The following is a 15,267-nucleotide window of genomic DNA, read 5'->3' on the forward strand; positions in this document are numbered from 1 at the left end:
TTCACACTTCAATAATTTTAATAGTGTGTAAAGGTATTTAACAGAATGCCTCCAGATTGATTTGTTGGGATGTGATGTTTTCAAAGGTGTTTTACAATTTTCTTACCAGTGTTATCAGTTCTTCCTCTCTATGCTCTGTTTGCAATTAAAACACGGACAGTTTCTCTTTATTGTTTCAATGATAATTTTTTTCCAAAGGAATTCCTTATTTCTGCATCTTAGGCTTGCTGTTTTGGTTCCTATTGTTCCAGTAGTATGTGCAACAAAAAGCTGTAAATTAAAGGAGAAAGCAGGCTGTCTTAATCTTTGGAAAACTGTCAAAGTGACACTTAAATTCCAAAGTACTTGGGAGCTCATGCTGTCCATGATGATTGGATGGCGGATGGTTGGGCTAGATGACCTTAAGTTGATCTTTTCCAACCTTAATGATACGATAATTCTGCGATGATGCTGAATATAGCAGAACTGTGCCTAACCTTAGCTGCTGTATCAGATTGAGTTAATATTTTCAAATGTTTTATCTGTTCCAATCATATTAACAGTATTACATCTGAAGTAAATTAACATAATGACCAAAACGCTATGCCCTCAGTAAAAAGAACCTCTAACTGCATGTTTGTCATAATCTGGCACAGATCACACAAGGGCACCATCTTCTCCATGTACAGTAGTTGCTTTTCTTTGTTTACTTGTAAAAGCTCTAAAAACGTGATGCTAAACACTGTTTGTTTTTATGGCTTTTATTGCAGGTAATCTTGTTGGAAGTGGTGCTGATAAGCGGCATATGGCGAGCATTCAAGAGTCAGTGGGAGAGACCAGTTCCCAGAGTGTCGTGGTAGCAGTAGACAGGTACTTAAAATTTGTTCTGTGGAAAATGTGACTTGAAGATACTGACCTTGCTTTATTTGCAGACTCTGACAGGGATTTCTGTTCTTGAAGCCTCTTTCTCTCAAGAGAAAGGCAATGTTTAGATGCTGTCTTTGGAGCCACAAAGTATAAGGCTTCAGGCACGCAGTATTCACCAGAAGAAAGGCTGGCATTAAATAACTAATGTAAACCAGTGCAGTGGATTTGGAGTATGGGCACTGTGTGTGCTTGTGTTTTTGATGCCTTTCCTTGGAGTAAACAAGTGATTTAGGTATCTTTGTTTTGTATCCCTCTGTTTCTCATCTGTGTGCATGCAATCTGTGTATGTGGGCCTTTTCCTCAACCCCATTTTGAGTTAGCTTGAGGTGGGCTGGTATCTGAAAAGAATAAATGCCCATGCTCTATCAAGTCGTGCAATTTTATTTGGTCATGTGAGCTTCAGTACTGCAGCATTTAGTTAGTCTTTTGCAGCTTTTTGTTTGTTAGTCACTGTATTCTTGTCTAAATTATCATCTTTTTCATTTGTCTTTTTAAATATTGTGTAAGAGAGATGCTTGTATTAGAAGTAGTGTTGAAAAGGGCATTTTTTATAATTATTGAAGCTGCTTGACAAGTCAATAGAGTCGTATATTTGGGCTTTTAATACTTACTGTAACATAGATATGCACGTACCATATCATAAATTCAGGAACAGTTTGCACTTGCCAGTAATTTAATTTGTATGCCTCATAATTAGCAATCTGAACTTCTCTCAAGACTCTGAAGAGCTAAGGAGAGGAAAGAACCATAGTGAATTTGTAGTCTTTCTGGTCTTTCTGCTATTTGTACTGGTAGCCACAACTTAGAGTATTCATAAATTACATAAAGCCCAAGCAGATGGTTAGCATCCAGCAAAACGTGCCATCGTAAAGTACTACAGGATGCTGCTGACAATTGCTTACAGCTCTATGATTTCATTGGTTCTTGGGGATGTGCAGCTAAAACTGCAACATTTATTTCTTCTGTAGGATATTTACAGGATCTACTAGGCTGGATGGAAATGCAATAGGTAAGTATGCCAACCATATGGAGCAATACAGAAATTCTTGCCATGTAACACTCTGAATTTACAGTAGTGTGTTGTCATGTTCAGTTGACTTCGTCCGCTGGCTGTGTGCTGTCTCTATGGATGAGCTGGCTTCCCCACACCATCCACGCATGTTCAGTCTGCAGAAGATAGTGGAGATATCCTATTACAACATGAATCGCATTAGGCTGCAGTGGTCAAGGATTTGGCAAGTGATTGGAGATCACTTCAACAAGGTATTTTTTAAAACCAGATTACGTAACGTATGTCAGTGTGGAAGGACTTTTCATCTGCTTTTTCTTTTTATGCTTCTGAATGGTGTAGGTTTTGACGTCAAAGAAATAAAGCCTGCTAACTTCTCAGCAGTTTATATGTAGTAATCCTAACAATATTTACTTACAGAAATGCTTTCTAATGCTAAGTGAAACATCTATTTCAAAATTTGAAGAGTGGAGACAAAAATGGAAATATTTATGGAAAGGATCTTTTTATAATGAAGGATCACTTCATTATATGACTATGTATTTACTTCTTCCTTTGTGCCATTGTATTATGCTCCTGGTCAAATACCAAATTAGCTTTCCTTTACAACATATACAGGTGATACTGTAACAACAAAGTTAGTTTTCTTGGAAGTTTGGACTGCATTCCTTTCTAACCTATGTTTTGTTTTGGTTTTGAGTATCTAGCTGATTATTCTTCTGCACTTTCTGCATATGAGATCTATGGGGCTGTTGAGATTTCTTATGACTGAGACAGGCAGTCCTCCTGTTTTCTGAATGTCTGGAAACTACAGTGTGCTTCGGATTTTCAGTGGACTGATATGAAACTAGTATGATGAATATGTTACTTATTACTTATATAAGTTAGCTGATAAGTTTGAAAATGTGTTTCTTCTAGGTTGGCTGTAACCCTAATGAAGATGTTGCCATCTTTGCAGTAGACTCATTAAGGCAGCTGTCCATGAAATTTCTTGAGAAGGGAGAGTTGGCCAACTTCCGCTTCCAGAAAGACTTCTTAAGGCCTTTTGAGCATATTATGAAGAAAAACAGGTGTGATGGACCGATGTTAGCTTACTTTGGTCCTTTTTAAAGATGGTTTTTTGTGTGGATTTAATTGTCTTGCATCTGACAGTGGCTGTTGATGTAGTGTTTCATTTTCTGTTTTATTTTCCTAAGATCTCCAACTATTCGGGACATGGTAATACGCTGTATTGCTCAGATGGTGAACTCTCAAGCTGGCAATATTCGCTCAGGCTGGAAAAATATCTTTGCTGTCTTTCACCAAGCAGCATCAGACCATGATGGGAATATTGTGGAGCTGGCCTTTCAGACTACAGCACATATAGTTAGTAAGTAATACTTGACAGATGCAAGTACCAACTTTTAACTTAGCTTCTGTGACCCATCTGCACATGAGATTTGTATTCACAAGTAAATAAATGCGAGATCTTGCAATTAAACCATTTAAGCTCTGCAGCTAAGTCTTGGCTGTTAAGTCTCTGAATTCCTATGAATAAGAAAAAATGCATGCAGATCCCTTGCTGCAGAATTCTTCAAATTAGGTGTAAATTCAATATTTCTCTGTTGCCTATTAGTAAATTGATGCAGATTAGGGAAACTGCATTAATAGATTTTGTGAACTTCATGCTGTTTCAGTATCATATGGTATATCATGTTTATGACACTGGTATGTTATTACTTGTGAAGTTTAGTTCATACAGACTGTGTACTCTAGAAGTATATTTGAACAATATACTATGGCTGCTTTCACAGGAAGACAACCAACTCAGGTATTTCAATACTAATGGCAGCTTTAAATGTTCTGAACCTGCTGTATTCCATTAATTAGCTTGGAGGGAAAGAGTTGTGGACAGTGTTAATAAATGCAAATAGTAAGAAAACTTCTGCTAATTTGAATTAGAGTAGTTCAACTGAAAGAAACCTATGAAGATCAAGTCCAATTCAAATTGCATAGATCTTGAGAGTTGTAGTCTGTTCAAAAGTACGTACTGGCTTGAGTTTGTATTTAGTTTGTCCCTTACCCTGAAATGTAACTGCTTTATTCTCTGTTGCTGCAGAATCTGAATAATTAAAGGCTTAGTTAAGATGCATCAGGCTTTACTCCTATTATTTTTATAGTGTTCTAATAGGATTGAGTGGCATATGCTGTGGAAGGAAAGTGAGCCACAGAAGAAACCATGAAAGAATCCTAGATTATAAATCATTAGTTAACTAACCTGAGAATGTGGATAGATTCTGATACTGATGGATTTTCAGGGATGGGAGGATAGCACAAGAGTAGAAGGGAAGAAATAGTGTTTAATCAAGCAAATCTAGTCCTTTTGTCTGTTGTTTGGGTAGCAATATACCAGGTCTGACTTCAGTAGACCAATGTCAGTTCATCTATGCATTTCTATGTCAGTAAATTTTAAGAAATGTTTTTGTTTGTTCTTCACAGCAAATATTTTCCAGCAGCACTTTCCTGCAGCAATTGATTCATTCCAAGATGCAGTAAAATGTCTCTCTGAGTTTGCTTGTAATGTTGCATTTCCGGACACCAGCATGGAAGCAATCAGACTTATTCGGTATTGTGCAAAATATGTTTCAGAAAGACCACAGGTATTTTATTTTTTTAAACATTGTACATTCTTACTATCTTCTTACTATCTTAATTGAGGTTCTTCTTGCAGCTAAGAACTTTCAGACTCAAACTTCAGTCTCCCAGCAGCAAGAGTTTGTGTTAAAAGTGTATTCAGAATTAGGAATTGTTTTGGTGTTATGTAAGTAATGAACTAGGATTAGTTAACATGTTAAAGGTGTCTTTTGGTTTAAAATGGAAGCTATTACCATTGAAATACTTATTTTCTGTATATATTTTCCAAGTTCTTTCACAGATTGATGTGTCTCAGATTTATATTTGACAAGAGTTGATTGTTACAGTAGAAACTAAGCTAATTTTTCAAGTTTGTCTGTGTACCATTAGGGGTATATAATCTATCTTAAAAACTTCTGAGTATTTTTTTTAATCTATTTTTCCTGCCCATCTCCAAGGTATTAAGAGAATACACGAGTGATGACATGAATGTTGCTCCTGGGGACAGAGTATGGGTCAGAGGATGGTTCCCCATTTTATTTGAGCTTTCTTGTATCATAAATCGTTGCAAATTAGATGTTCGAACAAGGTAACAAAGCTTTTCTGGTTCCTGTATGCATTCAATGAGGGAGGAGATCAGAGGTACATGTTTTAACATAATCTTTATTTGTTTTAGAGGTTTAACAGTGATGTTTGAAATAATGAAGAGTTATGGCCATACCTTTGAAAAGCATTGGTGGCAAGATCTGTTCAGAATAGTATTTCGGATTTTTGATAATATGAAACTTCCTGAACAACAAACAGAGGTAAAACAAAGAAAAAGTCAAGCAAACTTTACTCTCCTTTTTTTTCCTTAAGAACTTGAATGATCCAGGTGGCAGCTTGTGTTGTTTGCTGTCAGTGTATTCCAGCCCATGCTGTTACAAACTTTGTTTGTAATGATAATTCGTTATATTATGTTCTGTTGCATGTACAAGATGACCAATGCTTGATAGCTTCTATGTAGAAACTTGCCATAATATTCTTTCTGTTCTTCATAATGACTATTCTCCATAACTATTCTCAAGGAAAGTATTCTTGCTTTGAAATACCACATACTGTTCAGAACAGTAATCACATGACCAACTAAGTACTTTCTGGCAAGGTATCTTCATAGCAGGTATTGGGGTCTTCCAGTTTTATCTGAATTCAATTCTTCTCATAGGCCATCTCTTCTTTTGAATGGCCATTCATGAGCCAAATGCTATCATGCCAGACAAACCCACAAAGAAATAAATGTTTTTTTTCTCGCAGAAATCTGAATGGATGACCACTACATGCAACCATGCACTTTATGCAATCTGTGATGTATTCACACAATTTTATGAAGCTTTAAATGAGATCCTTCTTCCTGACATACTTGCACAGCTACACTGGTGTGTAAAACAAGGTAACTAGTTCACTTGCATCTTTTGATTAATGTATTTTTGACATACTCATTACTTAAGGGGAAAGCTAGTTGAATTTTTGAAGAGTAGTAACTACCATCATCAGAATGTGTGATGTAATAAATGTCTGCAGAATCTTAAGTATTCCAGAGTCTCATTCTATTTAATCAGTTAGGCAGCTCTTCTGTTAATTTGTTTGTGGTGCTACTGGGACAGAGCAAAAGCTTTTAATAATGTTGTGCTAATCTTTTGCCAGCAGCCTTTCTGTGTGGATTAAATATCTTATATATACATGTCTGTAAATGAATGCATTCTGACTTTTTAAATTATTTTTTCCCACCTTCTGTCTCTCGATCACCTAGTGTTTCTACGTATGTCTTTCCAAGCATTTTTTCATTTAGGCTCAGTCTCTTAAGCCTGAAATTTTCTATATTGCTAGCATGGATTATGGGTGAAGTCTTCAAATTTCAAATTTGTGCTTTCCTTCATTTGTTCCACTGTATGCTCTTTTTCTGCTTCCCTCTTGTCCTTTGTCTTCCCTATTTGGATTTCAGGAAGTGAAATCTCAGTGTATTTTTAAGCACTGTTTTCTATTCAGTATGGTCCCCAACTTGATGTTACTGTATTATAGTTTATACGTATGCTTTGAGCTGAATTAATGTGCCTCTCAAAAAACATTTAATGGAGAGATTATAGTGCTTAATGTTTCACTGATATTGCTAAAGCTAATAAATATGAAATGTATCTTCCACAGAAAACGAGCAGTTGGCTCGATCAGGTACAAACTGCCTGGAAAATCTGGTAATACTAAATGGACAGAAATTCAGCCCAGAAGTCTGGGGCCAGACGTGCAATTGTATGCTAGAAATCTTCAAAACTACCATTCCTCATGTGTAAGTTCATAAGATATACTTCTCACACTAATGCTCTGTTTCAGAGCAACAGTATTTACTGTTTTTGTTTTTTTGTTTTGATGTGAAGCTTGCTCACGTGGAGGCCAGCGGGAATGGAGGAAGATTCAGTTGAAAAGCACTTGGTAAGAGTTAATTCAGTGCAACAAACTAAACTGAAGAGGCTGTGTTGGATTAGCTTCTGAAATATTTTATAGTAGTAGGTGTGCTTGACAACAAGTACTGGAATTGACATTGCAGTGTACTTGGTGTAGCTATCAAGTAGCTGAATAGGAATGGGTGCATGCATTCTTTTGAGTCTAAAATTCTGACGGCTGGTTGGTAGGTAACACTTTGAATTGTAAGGATGGTTCTAAATTCTGTTCTAGGATTTGGACCTAGATCGTCAGTCATTAAGCAGTGTGGATAAAAACGCTTCAGAAAGAGGACAAAGTCAACTTTCAAATCCAACAGATGAAAGCTGGAAAGGTGGTCCTTATACAAGTAAGGAAAACATCCAAGTTTATTAAATGAACTTTTACAGTCACTTTGCTTCTGTAGTCATTTAGAGGCAGTTTTAGGGCACTTGATAATTAATTTGAAAAACTTAGCTTGTCTTTCCAACTTGTATTTATTCCTTCTAGATTTTCTTTTTATAAGATAATACACAGCATTACCAAATATGAAAATAGTAATGTAGTACTTTGCTAATCTGTTGTACATTAATTGTTACAAGTTGCTTCTGAAACTTCTTTTGTTCTATTTCATTAGACCAGAAACTGTTTGCTGGCCTCCTTATAAAGTGTGTGGTACAGTTGGAGTTGATACAGACCATTGATAACATAGTATTCTATCCAGCGACAAGCAAGAAGGAAGATGCTGAGCACATGGCTGCAGCTCAGGTACCAGCGGACTTAGAAATAACTTTGTTAAGCAGTAAAGTACAGAATGTTTCAAAGTGTTCAAAAAATGCTGTGGTACTGTATGTAGCCTCCTCCTTTTTCTAGCTCTCCATAGTATCCTGAGTATGTGTCCTTACTCCTAGTTATATTTTTTTTAACTACCTCTAGTATTTCTTGGTAGTCTGCCCTTCAGATTATTATTGTAATGTGGAAGTTGAAATTTAACAAGGTGAACTGTCAAGACATAACTAACCACCTCCCTTGGAGAGGAGATCCTTGCCCCTGAAAATTCTGATTCTAGGGAATAGTGTAAGGTGGGCTCTTATTTGTCTTTGTTAATGAAGCCCTAGGCCAGAAAGTTTGGAGCTAGTGCATTCAAGTAGTGCTTTGGGGATGGTATAGTTAAATTCATAGCAGAAATAGCTTACAAAAGAAGTTATTTTATTGTTCTTAGTGTTTTTTACAACCGGGATTTACTGTAATTTCTCTTGAAAATGTTTTAGTGAGAGGAATACAGCTTTAGCATTTGACAGGACAGTTCTGCTGTGGTGTGTTGTTCTGATATTTCACTTGTTCCTCACACTAGAATCTAGATAATTAATAGTATGTTTCAGAGTCCTTACGAAAAGAATATATTACTGATACTGTTCTCTCCCTTGATCTCTTTCGTTTAGCGAGATGCACTGGATGCAGATATCCACATTGACACAGAGGACCAAGGAATGTATAAACACATGTCTTCACATCACCTCTTCAAGTTACTAGATTGTTTGCAGGAGTCTCATTCTTTTTCAAAAGCCTTTAATTCAAATTATGAACAAAGAACTGTGTTGTGGAGAGCAGGTGAGGCTTTTGCATAGTTTGGCTTTAAAAAAAGGCACTGAACTCCGTTCAGGACCTCAACCATTGAAATGCAAAAGTATACTATTGTAACAATTTCTGTAGTTCATCTGACACTGTATACTTTTTCTGCTTTTTTCCTTGCCAATGAGTTGAGATATTTCTATTTTCTGTATGTATTTTTCATTGAAGTAGAGCAGCATAGTTAATACTGCTGCACTTAAATGCATTTATAAAAATAAGTTAGATGTCAGACAAAGTCGAGGAGAAAGTAATGCTGTCTGTGAAAGAAATCAGATACCTACTGTTGTTCGTTAATTAAGGTACTTGGCTGGCTCTTTGCTGGTATCTAAAACTGTGAATGTTTCCCCTGATTTCTAGGGTTCAAGGGTAAATCAAAACCTAATCTCTTAAAACAAGAGACCAGCAGCCTGGCTTGTTGCTTGAGAATACTCTTTCGAATGTATGTGGATGAAAACCGCCGAGACTCCTGGGATGCCATACAACAACGTCTGCTTAGGTAAGAGAATGAAGTTAGTTCAGGTGTGTTCTGTGTGCAGAAAAATATGCACAGTGTGTCCTTGGATATAAACGTTCCATTTTTTAAGTTGCTGAGCAAGACATGCAGAGCATACCAACGTGTAATAGTCTGCTCTTTACTAAAAGCAAATTTAGCAATAAGAAAGCAATCCATTTGAAATAAATGAAATGCCTTCTTGCTTGACCCACTTTTCTTTACAAAAGTGGTGGTACAAAATATAATGCGATAAGAAATGTAAACAGAATGCAGTACAAGCTATTGTATACCTGGAACTTTAAAGAATTAAAAAAAATAAAATTACTAAGTAATACTAAAAGCTGCTTAGCCCCTTTATCTGAGGAATGAGTTGTTGGTACAGGAAAGTGCAAGGTGCTAATCTCTGTCAAATGTGAAGAAATCTTAAACTCACTATTGGTACTAATTCAGTGCATTTCAGTGGTGTTCCAATTTTTCAGTGTCTGTGGACACACTCATCTTTTCAGTGCATGAAAGGGGAGGTCCCATTCCCTCTTCAGAAAGTACTAAGAAAATCTGTTGTAATTTGTACAGATTGCCTACAAAATTCAGTTTACAGCAAGGACCAAGAATGTATGGACACATGACTAGTCCTCCATTGATCTAAGTGCTACAGATCTTTAATATAGCAGTGTAGATTTGAGGGGGGAGATAATTTTTTTACATGGTGCCATTGCCTAAATTGTCCCCATGTAAGGATCAGGAAATAATGTTTGCAGGTTGAAGCTGAAAACACTTTAATTACAGAAAATGCTTTAATTAGAATGCTCACAAGAAAAAGAGTCACTTTCTATTTTTCACTCCAAAGTTGTTTGTTAGCAGCATAAGAACTACTTCAGACCAGTTATCTGTAACACCTGTAACAAAATATAGACAAATATGTGTAGTACAAAATTATTGCATGTGATTGAAAACTTTCCCATGGAAATGCATCTTGTGTAACCAGGATACACTGTGAGAGGACTAATAGGGCATGTAACAAAAACTTATTGTGGGTTTTCCTTTTGGTTTGTTTGAACTTGGCATCTTTTCAGTGTATGCAGTGAAGCTCTGGCATATTTTATTACCGTGAACTCAGAAAGCCACAGAGAAGCTTGGACCAATCTCCTGTTGCTGCTTTTAACAAAAACACTAAAAATCAGTGATGAAAAGGTAAGAGCAGGCTGGAAGCCACGTTTGTTTGCATAGAGGTGTTTTCATCTCTACTTTCATTGAATTCATTCTTTGTCATACGTACTGCAAGATGGCTAATTTGCTTATTCATATAGTGTGTACTCTCCTTGGAATGTAGGAATTGTTATGCTTCCTTTCTTTTGGCAAGTACTTCACATTGTAAAAATGGGGCTACATCCATGAAATCCAGTTTGTGGAAATATTACTGCAGGTCTTTGATATAAAGCACTGTGAGTGTGCAGTAAAGGATGTGCTTATGGTGTATTATAGCAGCACTGAATGGTAGAGATAAATTTCATCATTCTATAACTGTAACTTTAGTTCCTTGACAGTGATGGCAAAAAGAATAATCTTTGAAATCTTAGCCTTTCTGAGGAAAATGTGAATGTATATATTCCCTAGAATATCTCATGCAGAGAAACTTCTAGAGGTTGCTTAAGTGGGCGTTTCTTTGTTGTTCGATAATTTTAACAAGGGTGGATGTAATTTAAAAGTGTGGGTTTCTGTATTGGTATTTTTTTTATGTTCCTTGTATTGCAAAATATGTAATTCCACATTACTTACTCTTTGTCTTTTATGTTTTATTGCAACTCATCAATGTTTGAAGAAAAGGGTGTTAGCAGTGATTTGGTTTCTCCACATAGCAGCAACTCAGAGATGTCCGTGTGGTTGTGGTGTGTTATGAAAATAGTTTTAACTATGTAGATAAAATGGCAAGCCTGCGATTCCTTGGTACCCAGGCTGGATGTGGCTCTGGGCAGCCTGGTCTGGTGGTTGGTGACCCTGCACATAGCAGGGGGGTTGAAACTAGATGATGATTGTGGTCCTTTTCAACCTAGGCCACTCCATGATTCAATACTGCAAGATTTTGCAGTAGAAGTGTCTCCTCAGTTTTCTCTGTAGAATCATAGAACGTCTTGGACTGGAATGGACCATAAAGATCACCTAGTTCCAACACCCCTGACATGGACTAGTTGCCACCAACAGCTCAGGCTGCCCAGGGCCTCATCCACCCTAGTGCTGAGCAGCTCCAGGGATGGGGCACCCATGGCTTCTCTGGCAGCAGTGCCAGTGCCTTGCTACCCTCTGAGAAAAGAACTCCTTCCTAATATCTAATCTAAATCTCCCCTCTTTTAGTTTAAAACATTTTCCCTTGTCCTATTGCTGTGTGTCCATGTAGAAACTCAAAAACTAACACTCGGCATTATTAGGAAAGGAAAGGAGGATAAAACAAGCTTTGATGTTCTGTAACTGTAGGCATTCACTAAGGCTGTGTGGAAAACAGGCACTGGGCTTGATGGCTATTTGGCCATTCAATAGGGCCTTTGATTTGCAGTCTAACAAGTTGGTGTAGCCATGTATGTAGAAAAACTTTCCTATAGGAATAGAGAATAAATAAATAAATGAATAAATAAAGTTCAACACTTTCCTATAGGAATAGAGAATCATTTTCTTTTTTCATATCTTTTCTGATAGTTTAAGGCACATGCTTCAACATATTATCCATACTTGTGTGAAATCATGCAATTTGACCTGATTCCTGAGCTTCGAGCTGTGCTACGGAAGTTCTTCCTGCGTATAGGTGTTGTGTTCAAAATCTGCATAACAGAGGAGCAAATACGGACAACTGGGACACATTTACCCTCGTGGTAGCCCTAAGTAGAATTGGTTACTTCTCTTCTACATAAAGCTGTTCCAGAGATGGACTGAAGTGGATGGGGGAAGAAATGGGACCCTGGTATATCAAAAGAACAGCAAGTTACTCTTAACACAGTGGCATTTGAGGAGCAATGGGGAGGGAAGAGGGGAAGGGAAGGGGGGGAAAAATTCCTGGCCATCCTATGAGACTATCACCAATTTTTATTTAAATTATTGCTAACAGAATTAGTGCTGTAGATATAAAGTCTGTTTGTTTCCATGTTCATCATCCTTATGATCAAGCTTGTCTCTTCTAGTCTTTTATCAATTGTTCAGTTTTGCAGCCCAACCAAATCTTATAAATCAATTGGATTCCTCAATGGAAGTTATTCCCCATGGAAGTAATAAATATAGTTGTGTAGCCTTGTGATGTCAGCATGTGCTCATAATAAACTGTACTGCAGTGGCTGATGACCACCTCAGATCATTCTGGGTTTTTCTTTGTGTGCACATGGCTAGACCAGGCAGTGCATTATAGGTTTTGATGTAGAAAGCCTGTAGGATATTTGGGGAAGGGGTTTTCCTCTTGTTCAGCAGGTCATTTTAGAAGAATTTTTTTCATATCAGTGCTTCAACTTCCAAGATTCCTTGTTTTTATGGAAGGAGTACATAGTAGTATCAAATCCATTTAGCTCCTTAATCTTGAGTTCAAAGCATTAAAAAAAAAAAAGGTATTTTTTAAACTTCCCATTGACTTTGATACATGTCCAAATCATGGACACAGCATCTACATTAATATTAAAAGCAGGGTTCAAAAAAAAAAAACAAAAAACACCCTCTTTATCCTTGAATACAATGTATTTAGTGTATTTAGTGGTAGTGGTCTGTTTAGGAAGTCTTATTCTTAATACCTATGAAATTTTCTCTTTTTTCTTTATGCATACTTTCAACTTCATTTTTTTTGTGCAAATAACTCATAGTTGAGAACAGATGTCGCTACTGAGAAATCTGAATTCCTTGATTGCTTTAGCAGAATTAAACTTAAGATCAGTTGTACACTATAACAATTACCAATACATTTATGTGGTTTCAAAAATATGTGAAGCAAAGGTGATTTAACACTAAAGCTTTGCTTGCTTACCCTGGAGATTTTCCCTTCTTTAGCATGCCTAAGTTTTTTCTGACACTTTCCATCAAATAATACCAGTTTATAACAGAAGTCCTGCAGGGTGGAGTTATGCCTTTGAAGTAACTTTAATTTCAAGTTTTAATTTCAAGACTTTTTTTTTCAAAAATGGAAAAGTACGGCAGGATGGGAGAAATTCCACTTCCTAGAACACGTAAACAAAAGTATTGGATTACCCACTGTGCTATCTGTATCAGCAAACCTCAGAAATAACAGTATTTGACAACAGCAACAATAGAACGGTACTGCGTTCAACTTGTTTTGCTTTTGAGTTTCCTAATAGGGCAGTCATAGTTGATGTAGTGTTGAGATATTCTACTCTCAGAGTTATTGGTGTGTGTGTATATATACATTTTTTTTCTTGTGAGCTATTTCCAAAGGGCTCATGTGGCATTCTTCAGTAAATCAGCTTGTTCTACAGAAGCATCGTTTGGCAATTGTTTTGCAGTCAGTAGTATTGGTAAGGCTTTCAAGTTTTTATTTTTAACCAAAGAAAAGCCACAGCCAGGCTAAGTTTTAAACACCCTATAGATTAAGTCTGTATGCTAATATTTAATATGAGGAAATATATGGCTATATTTTAGCATAAGGAAAAGACTGAAAAATAAGCGTTGCCAATATTGAACTTGCTGCATTTGAAATGTCACTTTGTTGCGTTTAGTATATTTGCTTGTTCCCTGGTAATGTCACTTAATTATGATAAAATGAAGTATTTATTTTAATTCTATTTAAATTTGTAATAAATTTGTAAGAATAAGCCATTATTTTTCCTTCCTGTCCTAGATAGTTCTTAAACGTATATTATTTTCAGGTTTTGAATGTGGCACTGCCTCATTGAATGTATACCTGTATCTCCTTTCAAAACACAAACTTTAAAGTTGCATGTTTCTTCTACAGTTTTAGAAAGCCTTACATCTCAAGTCTTGGAAGAGGTCTCCTAATTGTCAGATCTTAAATTTGGAGTTGCATCGTGGGCTTTCTTTACTGTAATGTGCAACATTTGTACTATCTCTGCATATAGAATTAATCAGTCCCTTCTTTCAGCCTTAGTTCCGAGAGATTCTTCTTTTACTCAAGCTTTTATTGTATTTGTACCATTTATAAACTGCTGAAATTAGGCATGTGACATTAGAAACATTCTAGACTTACTGTAGTGCATGGAGGAGAAGGGGGACTGGAATGCAATGGGATTGTAACAGCCTTAATCCTGTCATGATTTTCTGGAATTGATTGTACATCCTAAAGCAATAAGAGTAGTATGCAGAGCATATACCGGAATACCTGAAACAGCTGTATATCCACATCAGCTTTTTGTTCTCCTTCATCCACTCAGAAAGATCATAACCCACAGGCATCTTAATGGAGCATAAAATGCTGAGCCGAAATGCCTGCAGGCATTGCTGGTTCTGGCCTTGTCCTGCCTCTGCTGCTCTAAGACCTGGCCTGCCTGGGGTAGTTCTTCAGTGGAAGGATGAATGAAACAGGGTTCTGTGTCAGCATATCCCCGTAGAGATCTCTGCAATACACAGTAATAAAAACAAAACAAAACCAACACGGTTCTTAGACTGCTGAAGTACTGTTCTGTAACAAACTACAGACAGATTTTTACCTATAAGGGTATAAATACGGAGATTGCATGGTATTTATTGCTACTTATTGTAGAACCTTCTAGGCAGCAGGGGGGGGATGCTGTGAGGAGAGCCCTGCGCCCTGCCTGCCATCTCACACCGGGGTTCCTCCCCCTTTCCTGCCCTGCTCCCCAGCTGCCAGCAGAGCCGTGCAGAGCAGCTCTGCCTCAGAGGAGCCACAGCCCCGACTTCAGCTACTGGCAATTAAGTGTAGTATCTTTTAGCCTGAAGTAAAATTACGCTTCTCCTCTTGTCCAAAGCGCGGCTCTCTTTAATCTGTAAATCGTTTGTTCAGCACCTTTAATGTTGTTTGTGTAAGATGTGTGTTTTCACGTATTTAAGATGCCTATGTTTCTGAGGACCTCCATATGAAGTGCATTTAATACCGATAAAGAGCAGTCCTTGCCCTCTGGATGTACACATTTTTGAGAGAATAGCAGAATTATAAAATATGAAAACCTATGTAAAGTTTTCTACATGAAAATACTATGTATAATAC

The 15,267-nt window shown here is 37.0% G+C and overlaps 1 protein-coding gene across 1 annotated transcript in view; it reads left to right on the top strand.

The window, feature by feature from the left end:
- The window catches only part of ARFGEF2 (ARF guanine nucleotide exchange factor 2), a 33,609-nt gene extending 21,173 nt beyond the window's left edge, over nucleotides 1–12,436 (top strand). Inside the window, exons 23-39 of the mRNA XM_031590483.2 lie at nucleotides 750–849; nucleotides 1,875–1,915; nucleotides 2,000–2,169; nucleotides 2,834–2,985; nucleotides 3,112–3,284; nucleotides 4,394–4,554; nucleotides 4,987–5,117; nucleotides 5,205–5,334; nucleotides 5,822–5,957; nucleotides 6,710–6,848; nucleotides 6,937–6,991; nucleotides 7,235–7,349; nucleotides 7,617–7,747; nucleotides 8,422–8,590; nucleotides 8,969–9,107; nucleotides 10,178–10,295; nucleotides 11,793–12,436. Of these exons, the coding sequence (XP_031446343.2) occupies nucleotides 750–849; nucleotides 1,875–1,915; nucleotides 2,000–2,169; nucleotides 2,834–2,985; nucleotides 3,112–3,284; nucleotides 4,394–4,554; nucleotides 4,987–5,117; nucleotides 5,205–5,334; nucleotides 5,822–5,957; nucleotides 6,710–6,848; nucleotides 6,937–6,991; nucleotides 7,235–7,349; nucleotides 7,617–7,747; nucleotides 8,422–8,590; nucleotides 8,969–9,107; nucleotides 10,178–10,295; nucleotides 11,793–11,969 (2,237 nt within the window). The 3' untranslated portion in view covers nucleotides 11,970–12,436. The remainder of the gene's footprint in view (nucleotides 1–749; nucleotides 850–1,874; nucleotides 1,916–1,999; nucleotides 2,170–2,833; nucleotides 2,986–3,111; nucleotides 3,285–4,393; nucleotides 4,555–4,986; nucleotides 5,118–5,204; nucleotides 5,335–5,821; nucleotides 5,958–6,709; nucleotides 6,849–6,936; nucleotides 6,992–7,234; nucleotides 7,350–7,616; nucleotides 7,748–8,421; nucleotides 8,591–8,968; nucleotides 9,108–10,177; nucleotides 10,296–11,792) is intronic.
- The last annotated feature ends 2,831 nt before the right edge of the window (nucleotides 12,437–15,267 follow it).

The sequence above is a fragment of the Phasianus colchicus genome, chromosome 17 (assembly GCF_987193195.1).
Source record: "Phasianus colchicus chromosome 17, bPhaCol1.hap1.1, whole genome shotgun sequence".
In the NCBI taxonomy this organism is placed as follows: domain Eukaryota; kingdom Metazoa; phylum Chordata; class Aves; order Galliformes; family Phasianidae; genus Phasianus; species Phasianus colchicus.